A 22,927-nucleotide genomic window follows, 5' to 3' on the forward strand; every position below is an offset into this window, starting at 1 on the left:
TGTGTCTAACCTTAGAGTCAACCAAAGAATCATACACCCTGGAGGAAGTCTGATTTAGGCCAATTTCTATACAAGCAGAGGGAGGCAGCCACAGCTTCCTACATCACTCATTTCTCCAAATTTCCCATTCATATGCTTGGTTTCTGGAGGTCAGGTGCTTGTGGATATGCTCAATGGTATTAGTAAGAGCTGCTGTCTATTCTGTGGTCACTACTGCTCCAGGAATTAGGTAAATGCATCTTGGGTATCAGCTTGTTTAATTCTCTTGTAACACTAAAAGGAGTTGAATTCTAGATATCATAACTTCAAATTAAAAGATACATTTTAAAGAGCTTATATAACTCATAATGAGAAGGTCAATATTTAAAGGCTTTGAAAGTGAATTTAATAGACAGGATATGTGGGAAATACTTCTGTAAATTTCATCAAACTTGCAGTGAATTTATATTTTCCAATAAAAATAAAAATATTTGCGATAAGTTACCTGTTTGAGAAGATATTGTACTTAGATATCAGTAAAGAAAAATAAGCATGACCACAAATTCATGAATTCTCATAAATGATCAAAAGATTAAACCTGAGAAATGATGGGGTAAGTAGAATAACTAAGTTAAAATGAGAAAACTAGCTATAGGTCTCAAAAATATATTCACTGAAACTATAATAGAATATTTTCAAACCAGGGAAAGACATAGACATCCAAGCACAAGAGGTCCTTAAAATTCCAAATACAATTAGAAAAGAACTTCTGCACAGCCCATTAAAGCCAAGATATGAAAACTACACTAGAGTCCCTGAAAAGCTGCAGAAGAAAAACACCAAGACATAGAGACACACACACCAGGCTTTCAGAGCTCCTTGCAGGGACCCTCAAGGCGAGACAAGAGCTGAGTGACAAACTTCAAAACTTAAAAATCTGCTGATAATGTGTGTAGGGGTATCTAGGCAATAGTATCTGAAAATCAATGGAGACTTTTTAAGCACAAAATGAAGCACTTTGTGTCTGGCCACCAAGTCTGCATTATTGAAGGATCTTAAAATCCTACACACCCAAAAGGAAGAAAGATATCATGAGGGAAATACATGAAGAAAGGAGAACCAGATACAGACAGTTCAGCAAACAGAAAAAGCCTATAAAGCAGGAGAGGAAGAAAAGAAGAAACAATTACTTCAAGCAGAAATATGACCAGAACAAATTACAGAAATTAGCCGTGCTCCTTCAGTAATAATAAGAAATGCAAACGGTCTTAATTCTCCCATGGTAATATGCCAATGAGCTTGTTAAATTAAACAAAATAAAAACCAGGATCAAACAATTGCTGTCTGCAAGAAACCTATAACTGATAAAACAACGCACAGACTGAGAACAAAAGAACTTAAGTCATGTGATAGGTAGATAGAAGTCCCAAACAAATAGAAGTAGTAGTTGTAGTTATAGTTGTAGTTTGTTGTGGATTGCCTTGGTGCTGTTGGTATTTTGATGCTAATCCTGCCCCCGAAGTGGAGCAGATCACGTACGTACTCATGTGATTTCATATGAACCTGCTTCCTAATTTAACTGGTCAAATAAAGGCTACAACTTGTGACTTGGGCAGTGGAAGGAAAAGATGGAGCTAGAAGTTTTAGAGAAGGAGAGAGAGGAAGGATGAGAGAGAGGATGGAGGAAGAGCTGGGAGATGGAGCAGATCCACGTGGCTTGGAGTTGTTGCAAGTAGCCAGGGATCTCATGGCTGGGGAATAGAGTAGTGTAGTGGTGTATCTGCCCAATCTAAGCATGCAGCTTATAAATGTTATAACTGAGCTGTGTGTCCTTTGCACAGATATATTGGGGTTGGAGATTTACTGATACAAATATGACTGATATAAATATAAAAGTCTCCAGTGTTTTCCTTTCATGGGGTTTAAGGAAACCGAGGGAGACCAGGGTTGTTGTTGGTGTTCTATAGACTAGCCATGGAGGGTGGATGGCCTGTGGAGCATGAGCAGTAGCTCCAGACATTTTCAGAAAAAATGCTAAGCTAGCCACGGAACCTAGGGCCAGATGGGCAATTTGGGGCACCGGGCAAGCAGCAAGCAGTGACAGGAGAGCTAGTGTGGGAGCTGAGACTGGGGTAGCTGCTGGTCCCAGAACCTAGCCAGATCAAGTGTGGATTATAAAATAACATGCAACAGTAGTTGATAAGTAGATTTCACCCCAAAAATCAAGGGAAGAGATAAAGAAGGTCAGCACATTACTAAAGGGGATGGTACATCAAAATGCTGTAATTATTATAAAATTATAAAAGCATATATGTTAAATATTGAGTGAAACAGACACTAATAGAAATATAGTATATAAGACCAAATACATTAATAGTCACTTACAATACCATACTCTTATCAATAGACAGACCATCCAGACATTACAAAATTAACAAACTTCAACATTAAACTAAACCATGCTTCAAATGAACTTACTAGACATCTAGAAAATATTATGTATAACTCATTGAGAAAACACATTCTTCTTAGAAGCCCATGGAACTTTGCTTGAAACAAATAATAGTTTAGGCCATAATGCTAGTGTTAATAAATAATAATAATAATAATAATAATAATAATAATAATAATAATATATTTTATCTTAGCCAAACAAGACTGGAACAAAACTAGGTATAAGTAACAAAAGAAATTTTAAAAAGAATGCAAGCATATGAAGAGACAGAATGTTCTTGAAAGATTAGTGGCTCACTAAAGACATCAGAAAAGAAATAGAAACTATTTTTAGACCTTAGTGAAAATGAAGGAAAAACTTATTAGAAACTTTGGGATATTTCAAATGTTCTTCTCAGAGGAGAGTTTATAGCTACTAGTGTTTACCTGAAAAAGAAGTCTCAAAAAGTAATTCAATAATTCACCTTAATGTCTTTAAAACAGATACAAGAGAAAACTCGAATCAATGAATGACAGAAATGATAAAAACCAGGGCAGAAAGAAATGATGTGGAAACTGAAAGAAGAAAGCCAAGAAACAATGGGTAATATATCCATTACTTAACAATAATTACTTAACAATAATTGGTTCTTTGAACAGATGAACAAAATCGACAAATTCTTAGCCAAACTAGCCAAAGAGAGACTGGGGTAACACAAATTAACACAATGAGATGGATAAGGCAGCCTCATAAGAGGTACTAAGGAAGTACAGAGCACCTCGGGGCATTTCTGTAAAACCTGTTTCTCCCACAGCATAAACATTACAGAATGAGTGCATGAAGTGTGAGATGCATAAGACCTACTAAGTTAAATCAAGAGGACATAAATCCATAAAAGGAATAAGATTGAAGCATTAGTAGTTTCCTAACAGAGAAAGGCCCAGTTCTAGATGGAATCAGAGCTGAATTCTGCCAAATATCTAAATATGACCTAACACTTGTGCTCCTCACACTATTCCACAAACCAGAGAGGGAAGGAACACTACAAAACTTTTTCTATAAAGCTGCTAATATCCTCATTCAAAAACCAAGTGATGAAATCTACAGAGTAAATTTTCCTGATGAGCATAGACACAAACTTGCCATCAAATATGTGCAAACCAGATTCTATAAGACACTAAAAATGTCACACCATCACAGGGATGACCTACAATACACAAATAGCTGTAGTTCAAGATATTGCACCGTCATCCCGGTAGATACAGAGAAGGCATTGAACAATGAAGTGAGAGATTTAACTTCTGGGTCCTCTGTCTATTTCATCTGGTCTAATGCCATCTAAATATCTAAATTGTTCTGTGTATAATGCTGGTTTTGTTGCTGTGGAACTGTAGGATATTGTGACATTTGGTATTCATTTTTCTGGGATATTTGTGGTTATTTGAGATCTTTGCTACTTCCGTATAAATTTCAAGATTTTTCTGATTCTGTAAACAAAGGTATTGACATTTTGATGGGGAGTTCTTTGACTCTGTAGACTGTTTTGGATAATATATCTATTACTTAACAATAATTTGAACTCGCTACGACAAAAAGAGGCCTGTCAATCTGACTGCTATATATTTCTTGTTCTAGTCTTTATTGCAGTGATTTTTATCTATTGATTAGACTTACTCCTGGATTTGAATTTTACTTTTTATTATATATTGTGGATGCTCTATTTCCTAATTCATTTATCAGGAAGCTCATTATCAAAATAAGAAAAATCTTTTGTGTGTTCCTTTTGTATCCTGTTACTTTGCTTTAAGTATTTGTCCTTAAGGACAAATATTATTTAACATATAGGATTTAAACATGTGCAAATATGCATACCCTGGCTTCCTTCTCTCCTATTTATATGCTGGGATTGCAGTTGAAGAACATAAAGAAAATAATTCAAGATATAGTTGGCAGGGTTTTGTGCTTAGGTATTCAATAGACCATTAATAATCTTAAGAATTAAAAAGTGTGATTGCATAAATTAAGACTCTCCCACAGAGCAAGGAAATTATTTTAGAATTAAGAGAAAGCCTACAGATGCTGGGAGAAACATTTACCTATATGTCTATTGGGATTAAATCCAAAATAAATAAAGTACTCATAAACTCAACACTCCCCTTAATTTAATCAAAAATGGGCAAATGTATAAAACAGTTATAAAAAGATGAAGTGTCAGTGGCCAATAAACATAAAAAATCTTCACCCATCAGGGAAAAGCAAACCAAAACTGTACTGAGATTCCATCTCATCACAATCAGAATTTCAATCATTAGGAAAACTAGGGGCAAATGCTAGAGAGGATGCCTAAAGATAAAACACATAATTTTTAAGAATTATTGGTGGGAATTGTGGTGTCTCCTCAAAAATAAAATAATATGAAACTACCATATAACCCAGGTCTACCACTCCTAGTTATATACAAAGAAAACTAAGTTGACATACCTCAGAAAGATTTGAAAATCAGGGCATGTTTTAGCACTATTCTCAATAGTCAGATGTAGAACCAGCTTAGATACCCATCCACAAGTAGATGAATAAAGAAAATGTGAGTATATATATATGTAATTTTATTCAGCAATAGAGAAGGAATTATCCATCTATTACACCTTTGTGCATATCTTGCTATGTTGTCAGTTATGACTGTTCATGGTGTTCGCGCTGGATAGTTGCTCCCTTCCCTTGGCAGCTTTCATAGTGTTTCCTGAAAACATGAAAACTTCACCACAGGAAGGAGGCATTCAGATCAGAGCCAGCTCCAGCCATTGGAGTCATACATCCTACATGTATGGTATCTAGAGTAATAGGGGCCCACACTTAACCCTGTAGCAGCAACTAAAGGGTAAACTCACCTATCTTTAGAGAATTTCTTATACCTGGTACTAGGGTGTTTGTTATACATTGCCATCCAAGTGGCTTAACTCCTTTTAAGGAGGGTGTGTGTGTGTGTGTGTGTGTGTGTGTGTGTGTGTGTGCATATATTTATAAGTATATATAATTTTAGATAAATATAAAATAATGTAATTTTTGAGGTTTTATCAAATCACTTTGATGTTATTTCTCCTTCCTTCTCCTTCTGTATTGATCTCCTTCCTTCATCCTCAGTTGGAGTCCCATCCCATTACTCCATTTCCATGTCAGATCTTGCTATTCCACACCTAAGTCCCCTGTATCTATGGTCCTTTTATAATTTCTTGTTGTCTATGATTTACTCACACCTGAGGTTTTAAAGCTAGGACCTGCAGGTGAGAAAATGTGGAGCTTATCTTTCTGGGTCTTTCTTACCTCACTCAATATAATCTTTTCTAAGTCCATCCTTTACCTGTAAATTTCATTATTTCCTTTCTAAATGGAGGTAAGGCCCATGCTGTAGGAAGAAATCCTGCCTGGTAAGGGAAAGTAACCAGCTTCCTGGGCTAGTATAGTCATATACTTTAGAAAAATACAAAGCAAAACCACCACCCATTTGCTAGACTAACATAATTCTTTACTATATTCTTAATTACCCCTCATTAAAGAAACCTCTACACCAGCTGGAGACCAAAACAGAAAATGGCAACTGGCACAATGCAGAGATCAACAGATCACGAGGGCCCAGCCCCACTGTATCCATCTGCATCACAGTTACTGCATCTTTGACTAGGGAACATCCTGAAAGAGGGAGAAGACAGACTGTAAGAGACAGAATACCAGGAAGTCTGCTATGAAACAGTCTGTTCTGTAAATGTCTGTATAAAGAAGACAAATGTCTGTATCCACAAGTATCAGTGGGCATGTTAATGTGGAAGGGAACAAACTTGGCAGAGTCCCACACTCAGACAAAGAACTATAGGCAGACAGTGGTGTCTGAAATATGAAAATTTAGTCTTTCCCAGCAATAAGACTCCTTTTGAGTTTTCCAGTGTAGTGTGGTCAACTTTGAAACCATATAAACACAACTGACAGAAACATACTCAGCAGGTTCTATTTGTGTGTGTGTGTATGTGTGTGTGTGTGTGTGTGTGTGTGTGTGTGTGTAGTATATAACAAGTGTAATCCAAAAGATGCTATTTATATTGGAGTCTGGGGTCATTGGAGTCTATTGAGGTAGCATAGCTTGAAGGAGCTAAAGGGAAGGAAGGCATGTAATTCTTTTTTAATTAAAAGCATTAAAAAAGAAAAAAAGAAAAATTATCAACTAAGGATTATTTAATGGATCTGGGGATCATCATATCAAACATTAAAAGAGACTTAAAAGGATGGTTGTTGCATGATTTCTCTGGATAGTAGAGGTTATGAATAGATGACTATGAAGGAGAAAGTATGGACTCCAGCAAGAGTGAGGAGGAAGGGCTAGTGATGGGAACCATGAGAAAATAGCAAAGTGAAGGTACACATGCATGGAAGTGGTGTCGTGAAACCCATTGATTTGTACACTAACCAAAACCAGGGCATTCCGGATTGTCTGAAGACGCTGGCCATGGGCTACTGCTACAGAAGCCAAGTTCTTTTGCTATGAGACATTTCCCCCCTTTCTAGACGAGTAAACCTTTGTCCTCAAGCCATGTATTATTATCTTCCAAATTAAAAGCATATAAAATCCTATCATGGAAAGAATATATTGTTTTCACTATAGTTGCTTTTTGGGGAAAACCAAGCCTTTGTAGGATTTTTGTTTGTTTGTTGTTTGTGTTTGTTGTTTCTTGTTAAGTGTCTGGTTCTTTGAATAAAATTTGCAGTTTAAGTTTTATTTATTAATGTTTAAAAGCAATAATAAAGTAACTTGGTATCACATATTTTCCAGTCATTAAATGGTGGGTGGGTGAATGGATGGGTGGTGGGGTATTTGGGTAGATGGATGGACAGATGGAGAGATGGATGGATGGATGGATGAATGGATGGATGGATGATGGATAGATGGATTAGATTCTTCTGTGCAATCATTCATAACATCTCATTTGAAATCTCATTTGTTAATTTTATGTGTTAATATGATGCCAAGGAAATGATTGTTTTAAATGTCACTCAGCACCCAGTGTATTCTGCAAATTTCAGTCATTCTGTTTTTTTTCTACCTAAAGCATGGTAGATTCAAAGGTAAAAAGACTAGAAGGAGGACAATACAATCTAAAACTTACCACTCTCAGTCTTCAAAGCAGCTTCTGTGGGAGTAATGTTGTTGGCAGCTAAAGGAAAGAAAAGAAAACAATAGTCAGCTATCTATGGCTATTATTTTACCGTATTTGTAGATATGCATATATAAACATATGAATATACACATTTGTACACATGGGCATAGAAATTTAACGTCAAAACAAGACAGCCATTACAATGTAAGCCTTGCAATCCCAGAAACATCTGTTGCATTGTATGTAATTTAGTAGGTGACCTTCATATATGACGATTTTACATATGAACCTTTTGAAAGTCACAACGATTACAAGTAAATCACAACTCAATGTAATTCCCAATAATTCCATGTCAGACCCATTTTTCTTGTGTACTAGATTCTAGAACACTGTCTGAAACAGAAGAGAAGATGTACAAATACATGCTCAATGGAAAAATAGAGTATCAGTTGATCCATGTGCCTACACGTGCTTGGCTTTCCTGTCACACTATGAAAAGCAAGCCTGGTCTATACAGTGAGTTCCAGGCCAGCCAGGGATATAAAATAAGGCTCTGTCTAAAAAAGAAAAAGAAAAAGAAAAAGAAAAAGAAAAAGAAAAAGAAAAAATGTGTTAAGATATCAATTCTAACATCTAAAGATTCCTGTGCAGTTATTTATGAATATACACAGGTAATCACTGCCATAAGGAAAACTAGAAAGTTATATTTATAGTTTTCTATATAAAACTTGAGATAAGACAGATACAAGTATGAGTTTTTAAAAGTAAAAATAATATGGTATTTAATTATTTTAAATGATATTGGAAAAGCATACATTTTTAGCTTATTTTTCTGCTACATTTATTCTCATAGATACACATATTTCTTTCCATTAATCAATTTTATTGAATATGAGGTTCTATGTGCATGAAAATGTATTCAAATATATATATATATTTGAATATGGAGAATATATACATATCTGCCACATATACACATGTGGGTGTTTTAATGGAAATGTAAATTTGATCATGTTTGGTTTCAATCTTCAATTCTGCCTGATGGCTCTAAAAGTCTACTTTTTGTTCTTTAAGTGACTTTATTATCTAAAAGAGAAATGAAAATCACTATCAGCATGCACTGATTGAGGTACGAAGACTAGAGTTATTAATAATATAATCTATATGTTTCTAAACGTTTTCACCCAAAGGTAATTGTAATCTTAGAGATCAGCTTTATGTTCTATTATGATTACATCATTAAGTTCACTCTATGACTTTGAAGTTTCAGTTATCAAGACAAAGCATAACCCTGCAGGCAGCTTCAGAAACTGTTGAATCCTGTTACAAAGCATGCCCTTGCTCTCTTTCCTGCCAGGAGGTGCACATGACAGAGGCTTGCTTTAGAGCTCGCTGTAAGCAAGTTTAATAAGTGGAATGTCTCACCTGCACAGCTTCATCCCTACGGCTTTTAGTGTTTTTTTCCTGACCACTAGAAAGGTCATAATGTAATCAAACTAATAAAATGGTTAAGTTAGCTTTCCGCTTTGTATATTTATACTGCCTCTGTCTCTTTAAGCTGTAAGTAGAATATGGGGCCATCTTGTAATGATTTGCTGTGCTGTAGCAAACAGCTTCTTTCATTTCTGTTCATTTATTTTCTCTCCATGACGACCATAGGTGAAGGTGGACAACTTGACAGACATGGCAGGCCACTGTTGAAACAAAGCATTCCAGAGGACAAGGACTTACTGAGGACATCTGAAGGGCAAATGGCAAAGATGTCCTCGGGTTTTGTCATTTGTATGCTTTTCCACTAGACTGGAAGGACTTTAGCCACATGGGAGAAAATGAAAGACTTATTTGTCTCTGTCACTCTGGGGTCTTAGGAATGCTTTCTAAACAGGATGACAGCATGGAGAGCTAGCTAGTGGCCCACCACCAGTCTTTGTCCACCCAGCCCTCTGCTTAGCTTAGCAAATGGTACCTGAATAATGCATGATTTTAAATGATGAGGATGCTTTAGAGTATGTTCATTTATTTAACCCATGCAGTAATTCTTTAAAAATGTGATATGATAGTCATGTTTTACATAGTGTTACTGAGGCTGATCAAAATCAAAAGCAAATATTCTGCTAGTTTTTCCCTACCTGTAACATTCTCGGGGACAGAACAGCGTGGTTCTGTGCTTACAATGTTATAAAACCAAGGAAAGATTCACGCTTTATTTTTATAAAAACATACTATAACAACAGGACTATTATTTCCTTTTACATAGGTAAAGTTGTATGTACATTAACTTACACACACCTTTACCTGTAGGAGGAAACAGAATCTCTTGGTCAACTCCTCTTTTGTTCTTTTCATGTTTGACAATACAACTATGTTCTTTATCCATTGAATCTTCAGTCACCGTCAGCCAACTTAATTTCATGTATCTGTCATTAGTTTTCATGGTGTTTCCCTCTTGAGATTCCAGAATCTTATCACTATCCTTTTCTTTCCAGTACACCCTTATGATGTCAGGAAAGAAATTTTCAAGGAGACAAAGGTATGTCCCGCCCTTATGGAGATTTGTTTCAGCAACAGAAGGAAGAAACATAGTAGGCTTGGGAGAAATGTCGGAGTCAATGCGTTTGTCTGTAGGAAAATGTAAAATATAAAAAGAAAATTATTAGGGAGACTTGGATGCTGAATGGTTTTGACCCAAACTGATGCACAGTGCTGAGAAGACAAATTACAAGTGTAGCACCCACTGGTGACTTCTGCCCACTATAGGTTGCAGAGACTTACTTTTGCCTCTACTTTAAACATGCACAATTGATAAATGTTTTTGTCTCTTAGACCGACTGAGGTAGTCACTCTTCCATGCATTTGCAACTTCAGTAGCCTGTTATCTACTTAGTTGAATCTCAAAGTGAGCTATCACAAGGTGGGTGCCTGCTTTAGTGGCCATCTGCTTCCAAGCACACTACTGTCCATTGAGCTGACCCTTGGCTGCGCCCATTGATCTCTGCTGTCAATTATGCGGTTCCTAGTGTTTATCATTCCACAGCATCTCATTTCCACATCTAACCCATGCTAGGTTTGCCAGCTACATGTTTTTAAAGCTTCCCTTCCAAACGAATTGTAGTCTCTTGAATTTGGGAAAACAAGAACAAATCTACAACTTCTACTAAAGATACTCATAATCTTACAGCATTTCCCACTAAAGATGGAGGTCATTATCTTTATGGTACAGGCAACTATGAATGAAAATGTGAATCCTTTTAAGAAAAATAGTTGGGTAGAATCTTTGCAACATAGTACCAAGTGAAAAACACTAAGAATCAGTATTGTGAGGCTGGAGAGATGTCTCAGCAGTTAAAAACACTGACTGATCTTCCGACGGTCCTGAGTTAAATCCCAGCAATCACATGGTGGCTCATAACCATCCATAACAAGATCTGATGCCCTCTTCTGGTGTGTCTGAAGATAGCTACAGTGTACTTACATATAATAAACAAATAAATCTTAAAAAAAAAAGAAGCAGTATTGTGTATGTACTCTACCCTGTGTAAATACAATTAAAATATAACCAGACAAATGATTGAATGGATATTTACAGAATAATGGCCATGAGTGATGGTAGCAGGTGTTTGTGCTTATTTATGTATCTTAACAATTCTTCAATGATCAATAGGAACTTTAATAACTCTAAGAAGAAATTCGCTCTCTTAAAATGTTGTCATGCATAAATCAGCTTTTAGCCTAGGATATAATTACATTTTTAAATATTTCTTCACTTTATATGAACCAGTGACAGTATCCAGGTATTTGAACATTTAATAAATATGTATTAAATAATACTTGTGGGGATTTTGTGATTCAGATGAGTGGAATGATTGGCATCTAGGTGGATTATAACATGATTTCTTATTAGGACCCATCTCCAATTAATAAATGACTTGAGTTATTTTACAGAGTAAGTTCATGTTTTTCTCTAGGGTGGGGCCACTGGCATTCTAAACAAGAATTCTACCACTGAGCAGAAATTCCCAACCCCAGGATGTGAATTCTTAGTGGTGACCTGGTAAGCTATTTCTGGCTTGGAAAATCTTTTGACTTGAAGATTCCCTGACAGCTTCCAAAGCACTGAATTTTAATTCTTCACTATTCACCAGAACATGTTAACCTGTGATTATTTCTATAGCCGTCTCTTCATAGCTGAGTACCGGCAGCTTTGAATTATGAGCTAAGGAGTGCTATTTAGTACAGCTTACTTATTTTGGAATCTTCAATATTTCCAACAAATTTGATACCAAAACAGAAATTCAAGTGAGGCATGTCATACCATATGGTCGCATTACAGAAGCAATCCAAGGTCCATGACTCAATCTTTTAATAAACACATTTTCAGAATGACCTCCATTTTCTTTTGAGGGGAGAAAGAGGAAAGTTTGGCTCTACTGCAGAGCATTTCATCCATGCGATGCTTCTTGTAATTTGAGAATGTTAGTGATAAAGTAGTTAGTGAAAGCATCCATGTAAAGGGTCAAGCTAAAGAGCAGGAAATATTCTGAACTTAAAACATGACAATGATTGTGACAGCATAATTCATGACATTGGCCACCATTGTATATTTTGTAACTAGAGAGTTTCTCAGTGCCAGTGTTCCCTCTGTGAGAAGAGACCGGCTTCTGTATTATAATGTAGAATAATGACTAAAGGTGCACAAATTCCTTAACATAACATCTAGCCTTCAAAATGTTTTTCCAGTGTTATTTTTCTCTTTAATATCTTATGGCCACATTTTCTAATTTTTCCTGGTCCACATTTCAAGTATCACTCATTCAAAATGCTTACACCCACAAGTGTTTCAGATACTCTATGGTTTTGGATGTGGAAGACTCATCCTAGATTTGGGCTTTAAAAAGCAATAGCTCGCTAGTGTGTTTGAAACCAGCCTCGGCTCTATGAGACCTTGTCACAAAATAAAACAAAAGTCTAAATAATTATTTAAAACAGACTAAAGTGTAGAATACAGAAAGTCCTCTCCCTCTGTTAGAGTTGTACTTTGTAATCAGTTTCCTGAAAATGAGATCACCATTAAAAATTAAAGCTTAGGGTCATCCCTACTGCATTGGAAAAAAAAGCAATAGCTCTTATACAAATTGAGGAACCCAGTAACCCAGGGCCTCCTGACTTTCTGGAAGCCACAGTCCAAGATCTTAGGAGGCTTAGTCACAGCACTGGGAAGCTCTTCAGTGCAAAGTTTGTCTCAGCTCCCCCTTTTACCTCTGACATTCTGAGCAAAAGCGATTTGCTAGCTCAGAACATAGATGATCAAAGGCAGATGCAGATCCATGAAGGGTCTTTCCACGGACCTGGGACTCACATGCCATTTGGAAATGTACACTAATCTCCCACTAAACAGGGCCTCCTTCAGACAGCATCCTAGTGTCTCAAAGCCATCAATTCTGTCTGGTCCCACCCTACCTGAAGCTGTCAGATAAATGAGACAGATGTGCCGACATCCTTGGAATTTGCTCTAAGAAGTAATGCTTTCACTGTACTTAGACATGTAATCATAATCAGGAATAGAGATTTTGCAGGTTGCTGAAGAAAGGAACATAATGTAACTCTCCAAATATATAGAGAAGAATCTAATAAAATTCCACTTTGGAGGGGTCCCACTTAAAATATTTTTTATTAAAAAAAAACTAACCTGCTGTAATAGTGATATTGGTGAATAGCATAAACTGTCCTCACAGAATGCTAACTGCTATCTTCTCTGTGCATTTGAAATGCAGGATTTCAGTTTGCTAACTGACAAGGAAGGAGGAAATTGCTGACAGTGTAGCTTTATTTCTATATCCAGTAACTCATAATTGTGAAGTTGTGATCAGATATGGTTGATCATAATTGTCATTGTGTTCTAAAAACAAGAAAAAACCCTCAATGGTCATTCACTCTAAGATAACAACACAACAGCTTCCTTACCTGGGGGAATTACTACGAGCTTTGTTCCTTTGGCAAATATCTTGAACCATGATGTGCCCGTCACATTGTTCAGTACTTCTACAAAAACATGAGTCCTCTCTTGAGCTTCAGGATGATGAGCCACTTGGGAACTCTTGTCTTAGAAAGATGGTCTGGATTCCTTTGCAAAGTTTTATGTCATCTCAGAGTTTGTAAATTTCCTTCACAAAGGAAATTTCTTCTCTCCTTTCGGGTAGTGATGACTGGAAAATATCAACAGACGGTGGGAAGGGTAAAAGCTGGAGAGGGCTGGGCTGGGCCACAAACCAACTACTTTCCTGACTTACCAGGAAATGTATTCTCAGAATTAAGTCTCTCTCTTTTGTTGTGGTTCTCAGATGTTTAATTTTGATGAAACTGCTAAGAGAATTCATCAAACTTGTTTCTGTTCTCAAAAATGTCAAGGCTACTCCTTCAATAATTTGGAGGTTTCTTGGAGGATTCTTAAGGATGGCGAACCAAGGCCTCTATGGCTAGTGAGACATGACCTCTTAGCATCAGGACTCTCTCTAGGGGTAGTGCCTAGTAGGAAATAGCTTCAATGACGACTTCCTCGCCAAAAAAAGTAAATATAAGAAAATAAAATTATACAATTCTATCTCCCATGGAATTATACATTCCTTATTTACACTAGAAAATAGAAACTAAAATCTGGTTTTTGGAAAATCTGGAAAAAAGAGAAAAAAAATGCCTCCTAAAGGCAGCTCAGTTAACTTCTGTTGGTCACCTCGGCAGGAGGAGCAGAATATCAGGGATGCCCTGGAGCCCAGCTGAAGCACCTTCCAGGCCTGGCTCAATACAGTGTTCAAGATCCAGCAATCCAAGCCTGCACTCCCTGAGCACACATGAACTGTCCAGAGGATGAAGGACTTTTGATGATCAGAACAACTGACCATCAATAACCATCACACAGCCACCAAGCCAGATGAGAGGACATGACTAGAGAGGAAAACTATATCCTGAATATGGTTTTATATGTAAATGTTAAAATTTTAGCTTTATGTCTGTGTTTATTTTGCCTGCATGTGTGTATGTATAGAACATATAAAAAGGGCTCACAGAAGCCAGAGAAGGCATGAATCCCCTGGAAGTGAAGTTACAGGCAGTTGTGAGCCTTTGTGTGGGTACTGAGAACCAAACCTGAGACTTCTGTGATACCAGAAAGCACTCATGTGCTCAGCTACTCTCCAGGTCCCAGTCGGCATTGTGAGTCAAAAGAATAGTTTATACATTGAGTTTACATCAGTTTTCCAGAAATGTTGATGTTATTTACCAACTTCTGGTTCCTAACTAGTTGAGATTTCTATGAGAAATCTCAGCAGGCTATTGTATACACACACACACACACACACACACACACACATGTATGTGTATATGTGTGTATATGTATGTATATATACATACATAAGCTGTTTTCTTTAAAAATATACTATACCTATACTATTGACATGTGTGCAATGTGAATGGCAAACACTTTCACAGACTGGTGTCATTTTGATTTCATGGGTGCCATCACAATCCAATGATACTTCTCCATTCATACTCTTTCCAGACTTTGCCCTGTCAGAACTAAATCTAATCAAAACGTTTTCTAAAAGAAGCTTGGCTTGTCATTGATCATAAGAGAGACAGGAAAAGCCAGAGACTGAAATACAAGTGTTGTAGTTCACCACTTTCAGACCCACTCTGAGGTCTAGCTTCCTCATTTATAGTGAGAGCTTTAAGCTAAATGAATCCTAAGTTCCAATGATATATCCAGCCCTAATACCTGTGAACCCATGAATAAGAGCATTGAAGGCCATTGGTGATTTCAGGACTGTAAGGGAAGCCAAGGAGCAGGGATATGAAGATTTTCTTACAGATCCCTTCAGATGCTGAGACACTCTGAGATCCCTGTTGATGCAATAGTATATGGCTTCATCTGATGTGATAACATTGTTGATTAACAGGCTTATCTGTTTCCAAGTGGAAGTTGGGCTTGTCTTTTCTGAGCAAGAGAAGATTCATTTCAGGGTTTCCCCTTTTTTCAGTTTGTACCAGTATACAATGGAGTTCTGGATGGGGGACACAGATGTGAGGTTTTGCTGTGCTGCTTTGTCTCCTGGTGGATCACACACATGTTCCTGCCCAGGAACTATCTTTGGATCTGCAAAGGAAAGACACACACACACACACACATACACACACACACACACACACACACACACACACACACTAGCTTATTCTTAAAATGCCTTGTCTACCTCAAAGGCTGGCCACTCCTAAACCTTCCCTTGCTACCACAGGCCCAATGGGGGAGTGGCCAGTGACCATTTACCAGAAGTCTCACAAGGATGGTTGACTTTATTTCCTGCTGTTCCTGCGTCTATCCTTCCACCCCAAGTCATCCTGATTCTCTCCTGTTCCACTCTGCTTCCTTGACTGCACAATTCTAAGGGTGCTGCCCCTTAGAATGCCCAACCATTGGCTGTTGGCCATCTTTATTGATCAATCAAAAAACAATTGGGGACATGGACCTTTAGCGTTTGGACACACAGATTCCTGATTAAATCAAAGCATTAGAACCAATCTCCAATACCCCAAGAGCTTGCAACTTATATACTCATATGCACTGCCTTATTTGGTCATTAGGTGAAGTATAGCTGATCCTGAGATAGTCTTATTTTGGAGTCTTCATCTTAAAAATGAGGAAGAGAAATTAGAGCTTTTAAAATCTTGTAAATTCCCAGTTGGCTCCAAATACACAAATAATGGAAGGGCGGAAGGGAGCAAAATCAACTTAAAAAGTCAAAGATAGAAGGAAAAACTCAGGGTAGGTTTTTTTTGTTTTGTTTTGTTTTTGTTTTTTTGTTTTGTTTTGTTTTGTTTTGTTTTGCATTTCTGGCGATAGTTGCAATGGTCATTAGAGAGAGTCAAGGGAACCTTAGCTAGAGTAGATTAAGGTGTAGCCCTAGCTCTGTGGAGAAGAAGCCAGGGAGGAGGGTAAGACATGGTTCAGAGCTATGTCACAGGGTCACTTTTATCATGTTCATTGCAAAGGAATTGTTAGATACCAGAAGACCTTATTGTTATACCTATATTATGATAACAGAGTTGCCATCCCCTAGGTAATGACAACTGCTCCCTACCTCTTGTTCATGGGTGTTTTCAAAGACAATTCTCCCTGACAGCTTTTAAAGAAGCTCACTTTTATGTTTTCCTTGTTATTTAAGAGGCTTCAAACAATAAGTGATTATAATAATCACACAGGAAGAGTTTCATTATTATACACAGTATAGAATGAAATAAGAATTCCACAATCATAGAAGAAAATTGCAGAGCCTTATAAATAGTAAAATCCCTTCATAGCTCCAGAGTTTCCCCAGAGTCTCAAGCTCAATTCCAAGTATTCTAATAATCATATATCTGTAGATTACACACAGTGCTGTGAATGAACACCTTATGTTCTTATCCTGTTCATAATTTTTCAGCTAAAATATTCAGGGTAGCAAAAGAGAAATCACATATTCATCAAGGTGTGCTACAAAAGTTGTTTTACTAATCAAATTTTAAATAAAAATATGATTTTCCACTTTTTCTATTTAAATTTATTAATATAAAGAAGCTGTTTACTTGTTTAAAAGTAAAGTTATGGTGTGCTTAATTTGAAAAGTGATAGAGTTAGAAGAAGGAGGAGTGATGAAAGGAGAGGGAGGAATGGAGAGAAAGAAGAGAAAGAAGGGAGATGATGGAGGTGATTAAGATAGTACTGAATTAGGTGTTAGATAACAAATGCATATAAGTATATGCTAGATAACAGATGATAGGTTTATAGGTTATTGATAATAGTCAGATGACTGATAAAAGATTGATTACAGGTAAATAGAGAATAGGTGACAGATAAATGTATAAGTATAGATGATATAAACTGACTAGACAACTAAAAGATAGTTAAAAGATAGATAAATAGAAAATTCATAGTCCCTGACATTTACATGTGAAATTTCTATTGGGAAAAACTTTACTAATATTGTTGCTCATACTACATTTCACTTGGAATATTTGGCTATTATAGACAGGGACAATTTACATCTACCCCAACTTTAGACTTCGTGATGGTTTGTATATGCTCATCCCAGGGAGTGGCACTATTAAAAGGTGTGTCCTTGTTAGAGGAAGTGTGTCACTGTGGGGATGGACTTGGAGAACTTCCTCCTAGATATCTGAGCATGCCCAGTCTGTTCCCAATCTTTGGATAAAGATGTAGAAGCCTGAGCTTCTCCTGTACCATGCCTGCCTGGATGCTGCCATGCTTCTTTCTGCCTTGATGACAATGGACTGAACCTCTGCACCTGTAAGCCAGCCACAATTAAATGTTGTCTTTTATAAAACTTACATGGTCATGGTGTCTGTTCATAGCAGTAAAACCCTAATTGAGGCAGATTTCTAACCTTCCAGACAAAGAAACCTACTGCAGAGTTTCTTTGGCTGTTGAACATTGCCATTAAATGGCCAACTTAAAGATGGAATGTCCTTGTATCATTGTAATACGCATTAAAAACAACCTGCTTATTTTAGTCAGCCCCATTTATTTAGTTTTCTAAATAATTTCATGCACTAATAGTGTTAATAATCCAGATACACAGTCTGTTATTCATTAACAGTTATTTAATGATGGATGAGTATAGACATTGCAATAGCTTTATTTGGATTATTTGGTGATGCCTTTCAATAGTTCACTAAAGTTAATATATTCTCCACTAAAAATTAGGAAAATGAAATCAAAGATATGTAATTTAACCAAAGCCAAACAGACAATTTCAGGGAATAGATATATAAGAAAGATTCATTTAGTTAGTACAGAGAAATAGGGAGTGATACAAAAATAAACTGCATACATCTTAGCTAATGCAAACTCCAGCATCATATACAGGACCCTCCAGAATACTTGCCCAATTGTCAGGTTGGATACCATACCACCAACCTCTGGCAGTCACAACCTCCACTGCCTCGGGACCCACTTGCTCCCTAAGACCTAGAGGCAGCATCCCTGACCCTGAAGGTCCCTGTTGTCTCTGTGCCACCTTGAGCAGAACAGCAACTGATAAGGTCAGAGGTCATACACCTCCCAACTGTGCTGGTGTCAGGATAGGTTTCTCACTCATAGATCAGTTTGGAGTGCTTCCATGCCAGAGCTTCAAGCATCAACAATCTAGTATAAACTAACTAAACCCAGGGAACAACAGGGAGAGATCAAAACACCCACTCAGTAAACGTAGGCAAGAAACTCCTACCAAAAACCAAACCAGCAAATTGCCTGCATGTGTGCAAGACTAATCATAAAACATGAGCTACATAAAAATAAAATCCCAGACTATGTTTCCTCCTACATTACTAAACTTGTAATCCCCAGTGAGAACAATTTAGACAAAACTTCAGAAAAAAATTTTTTTAATTAAAGATATTTTCCATTAAAATACACATATTTTCAAAGAGAACTTGAACTCACTCAGAGATGGGTGTAAAGAGGATAAGAATAAAACGTGTGGATAGACTCTCAGAGAGAACAAACAAATGAAATATCAAAGACAATTCAGAATATGAAAATAGAATTGAACCAAGGACAGAGATGTAGAAGAAAAATCAAGCTAAAACAATGCTAGAAATAAAAACTTAATAAGTCAAATAACAAGCTAAGTGGAAAATCTCATCAGCAGAACAATCATAGGGACATTAGGAGACCAGTGATTGGAGACAAGATGGAGAAGTTGGATCATTCAGGCAAAACATAATAAATCTTAAGAAGCACGGGGGTGCAACATTTGAGTCCTTTGGGACATGTGGAAAGAACAAATTTATAATTTTTTTTTTTTGGTTTTCTGGATTTGGTTTTTTCAAGACAGGGTTTCTCTGTATAGCCCTGGCTGTTCTGGAGCTCACTCTGTAGACCAGGCTGGCCTCGAACTCAGAAATCTGCCTGCTGCCTGCCTCTGCCTTCCAGAGTGCTGGGATTACAGGCATGCACCACCACCGCCTGCCCAAATCTATAAATTAAGGGATAGAAGAATGAGGAGAATTCTAGGGTGAAGACATGGAAATATTGTAAATAAAACCATAGAATAAAATGTACCTAGCCGATGGATGGTCCTGTGTTATAAGTTACCTCTGTTATTAATACTAATGATATCAGTAATACAACAAACTCCTTTCTTCTGATTTGCCTTCTTCTGGCCTGTCCCTGTGTCTCTCTCCGCCTATCTGTCTCTATCTGCCTCCCCCCCCTCTGAAGCAGTGTAGCCCAGGCTGCCCTCCATGTCCTGCTCTGCTTGCTTCAGCCTCCCAAAGGTGATCAGCACAACATCTACCTAAGTATGTGTTCAGAAATCAGAATCTTTCCACATTAATTACACGGTTACATTAATTACAAGTATTACACAACATAGCTTTCACTTTGATGGGAAAAATGGAAAGTTGGATTTCAGAGGGAACAATATGCGATCATTTTCTAGAATAATGGATTGAGTTTATCAAAAGTGCTATACTCCAACCTGGAACCAGTTTAATGAAGTTTTTGTAGGAATAAAACAAAAGGAAGTCATGAATCAAGGTACTTTTCAAATACTTTGGGGAAAATATCAAGTACATGGATTATAGCAAAGTGGAGGAATCTTTACCAAAGGCATCAGATAGTGTCTCATAGCACGCTTAGCCTTTGGGTTAGTGCCAGCTTCAGGCTGTGAAAACATTCCAAATGGATTTATCCATTAGTCAGTCATAGGATGCTCATTAAACACAAACGAGGACAATTAAAAATGATTAAGTGATTAAAGATAGTTCAGGATGATTTGGCATCAAGACCACAGCACTTCAATTCTTGACCCTCATGGATGTTCTAACAGACAGCTCTCCCCTGGAAACTTTAGTCCACAGAAACTAGATTCCAAGGACATGGGACAGGAACTTGTATTTTTTTACTTTTAGCATTTTGACACATTTTTTTGTTGGATGTATTTAATCATCCAACTACTAAACTCAGAATAATCATAATTGTCAAAGACTGTTTCTTGTATTGTTGTTTTGTGAGGTGCAGCAAGATTTCTTCCTCTTTTTGTTAATTTACTGTTTTATAACCCATATAACACATTGTGGTCACACTAATTAGCCCCCCTCTTTCTTATTCACCTCATCTCAAACTTCCCTCGTTCTCAGCAGTCCACAACTACAGCATACTCTTTTGCTTTTTTATTTTTTTTTAATTTGTTCTGTGACCCACTGCATCCTCTGATACTCTTGCTCTGAGTTCATGATTTTGTTTGCAGATCACTAAAGTACAAGTCATAAGTCCAGGATATAGACCAAGCCTTGTTAAATTGACACCCCCCAAACTGTACATTGGTCTCCTATTCCCCTATTAAGCTGATTATTTAGTTACAGATACAATGGTCACTAGTTTTCTTCATTACAAACTGTAAGTCTTAACTAAAGACAGATCCCATAGTCTCTGAAAATCCCCAGTGCCTATGAAGGTCCTTGGAAAGTGTAGCAGGAAATAGCCTTGTGGGTTTCCTGTCTCTCCTCACATTTAGCCGCTCTTAAATTAATTCTCAGTCATTCAGTGACTGCAAACCACTGTGCAGAGAATTAACAAAAGGCCAGATCACACTTTGCACTCCTGTATTTGAATAGCTCTCAGAAACCCTAAATGAGTTAGTGTGAAGCCTATTCTGTCTTTAGCTGGTAAGCCATAGGATCTAAGACATCACTGGGGAAATAGAACCCAGGATGTTTCCTGGAAGTCCCAACAGTGCTGTGAGCAAGGATGGCTCTGGTGGCCCTCGGCGAGCATCAATTGGCTGTGCTTGCCAAGAAGGAAGTGGGTGCACACAGATCGGGGTGGTTCTTATGCAGGCTTGCCTACTAGCTCTAATGTTGTGTTTATCCAGAGCGCACAGTAGTAGGTAGCTTCATCCTCTTTCTTCAAGTAATTTACTTTCAAGGTTGAAGTAGAAGTTTGAAAATCTTTACTTGCTTCAATTTTCTTGTTCTTCCCTTCTAAGGGGCGTTGATTGTATCTTGACCTGACATACATTAGATACTCAAACTGTTGATTTGTTTTTTGCCGGTACCAATGTATATCTGCTGTGTTGAAGTCTGGAAGAGAAACTATACAGGAAATTTGGGCACTCTCATCTGTCACTCTGGTGACCGATATTTCAGGTTGCTCCAACTGCCCAAGACCAACTGCAAGCAAAGAGAAAAGTTCTCATGAGCAAATACAACAGCATTTGAAGAAATGGAAATGAGGATGATTTCCCTGCCTCCTGCACCCATGAATAACTACTCACAAATCCAGAGGCAGGAGAAGGAGAAGCATCTCAGGAGCAGCATCCTAACGGTTGGGCTGCCTCACACGGAGGCCGGAAGTGCTCTGTAAGCTGGGATTTCAGGTCCCCAGCAGGAGGGTGGGGTTGTCCTAGTGTCTCAGGAAAATGCAGTCAGTGGCTCCCCCAGTGGTCATGATCTGCTGCAGTTCTGAGCAGTTCTGGGGTTTCCTGCCTCATAGGAGCAGGTCGGATGTGTCTGTGGGTTAAAGGTCTAGAGAGACATAGGATGTTTTTATGTCTTCATTTGGATTCAGAGTAGGAAGAGTGGCCCTGTCAGTCCTTCACTTCACTGTAGTTATGTCACTTGGAGACTATGAAGAAGCATTTGCTATTTTCTGTCTGTTTTTTTTAAAGTTTGCTATTGATTCAAGATCCAGCTACAAAGGCTGACTGAGAAAAACACTAGGAGAAAGACATCAGATGCTATTCTTGGCTGACACTCTCCGCACAAGCAAAAAGACATTTTTGTGTTTTCTTCTACCAAATGCAAAATAGGTTTTGACTTGGATAATTACATTTCATTTCTAATACAGGAACTTTAAAGAAAAAAACTTAACCGAAATTGTTGACAGTCTTTGCAAAGTTTTGTTTCCTTGTGGTAGGTGGTCTTGGAGTCACGAGTGTATACCAGGTTAGAGCTTAAGTATATATAGCTAAAGACAGCCATGATTAACATTCAATGATAGCATTAACATTCAAGATTAAGGTTAGTGTTAGTGTTTCATAGCCATTGGGATTGCTTGGGCATTTGACAAGCTTTGCTAACTGCGTCGATTTAACCTTATCTGCAGCCGTGTGAAGTGGGTGCTGTGTTCTTCTCCATTTGACAAATGGAGACAGAGGAAGAGAGAAGTAAAATTCAATACCATTCAATAACACAGAACTATGATGATTCAGATAAGGGAAAAAATAGCCAATGAAGATACTAGACATTTACATTTTCTTCAACTCTTACTTTACATGCTTATGGACAGAAGTCTAATTTCACTCTCTTCACCCCCACATCC

General features: G+C 37.5%; 1 gene segment (V, D, J or C); it reads right to left on the reverse strand.

Annotated features, from left to right (window-relative positions):
• LOC127664929 (T-cell receptor gamma chain C region 5/10-13-like) overlaps positions 1 to 22,072 on the reverse strand; it is a 26,718-nt gene extending 4,646 nt beyond the window's left edge. The window contains 5 exon segments of the C gene segment in view: positions 7,567 to 7,614; positions 9,847 to 10,176; positions 13,519 to 13,580; positions 21,477 to 21,777; positions 21,882 to 22,072. Coding sequence covers positions 7,567 to 7,614; positions 9,847 to 10,176; positions 13,519 to 13,580; positions 21,477 to 21,777; positions 21,882 to 21,924 — 784 coding nt within the window.
• Between the last annotated feature and the right edge of the window lie 855 nt (positions 22,073 to 22,927).

Source organism: Apodemus sylvaticus, chromosome 14 (assembly GCF_947179515.1).
Source record: "Apodemus sylvaticus chromosome 14, mApoSyl1.1, whole genome shotgun sequence".
NCBI lineage: Eukaryota > Metazoa > Chordata > Mammalia > Rodentia > Muridae > Apodemus > Apodemus sylvaticus.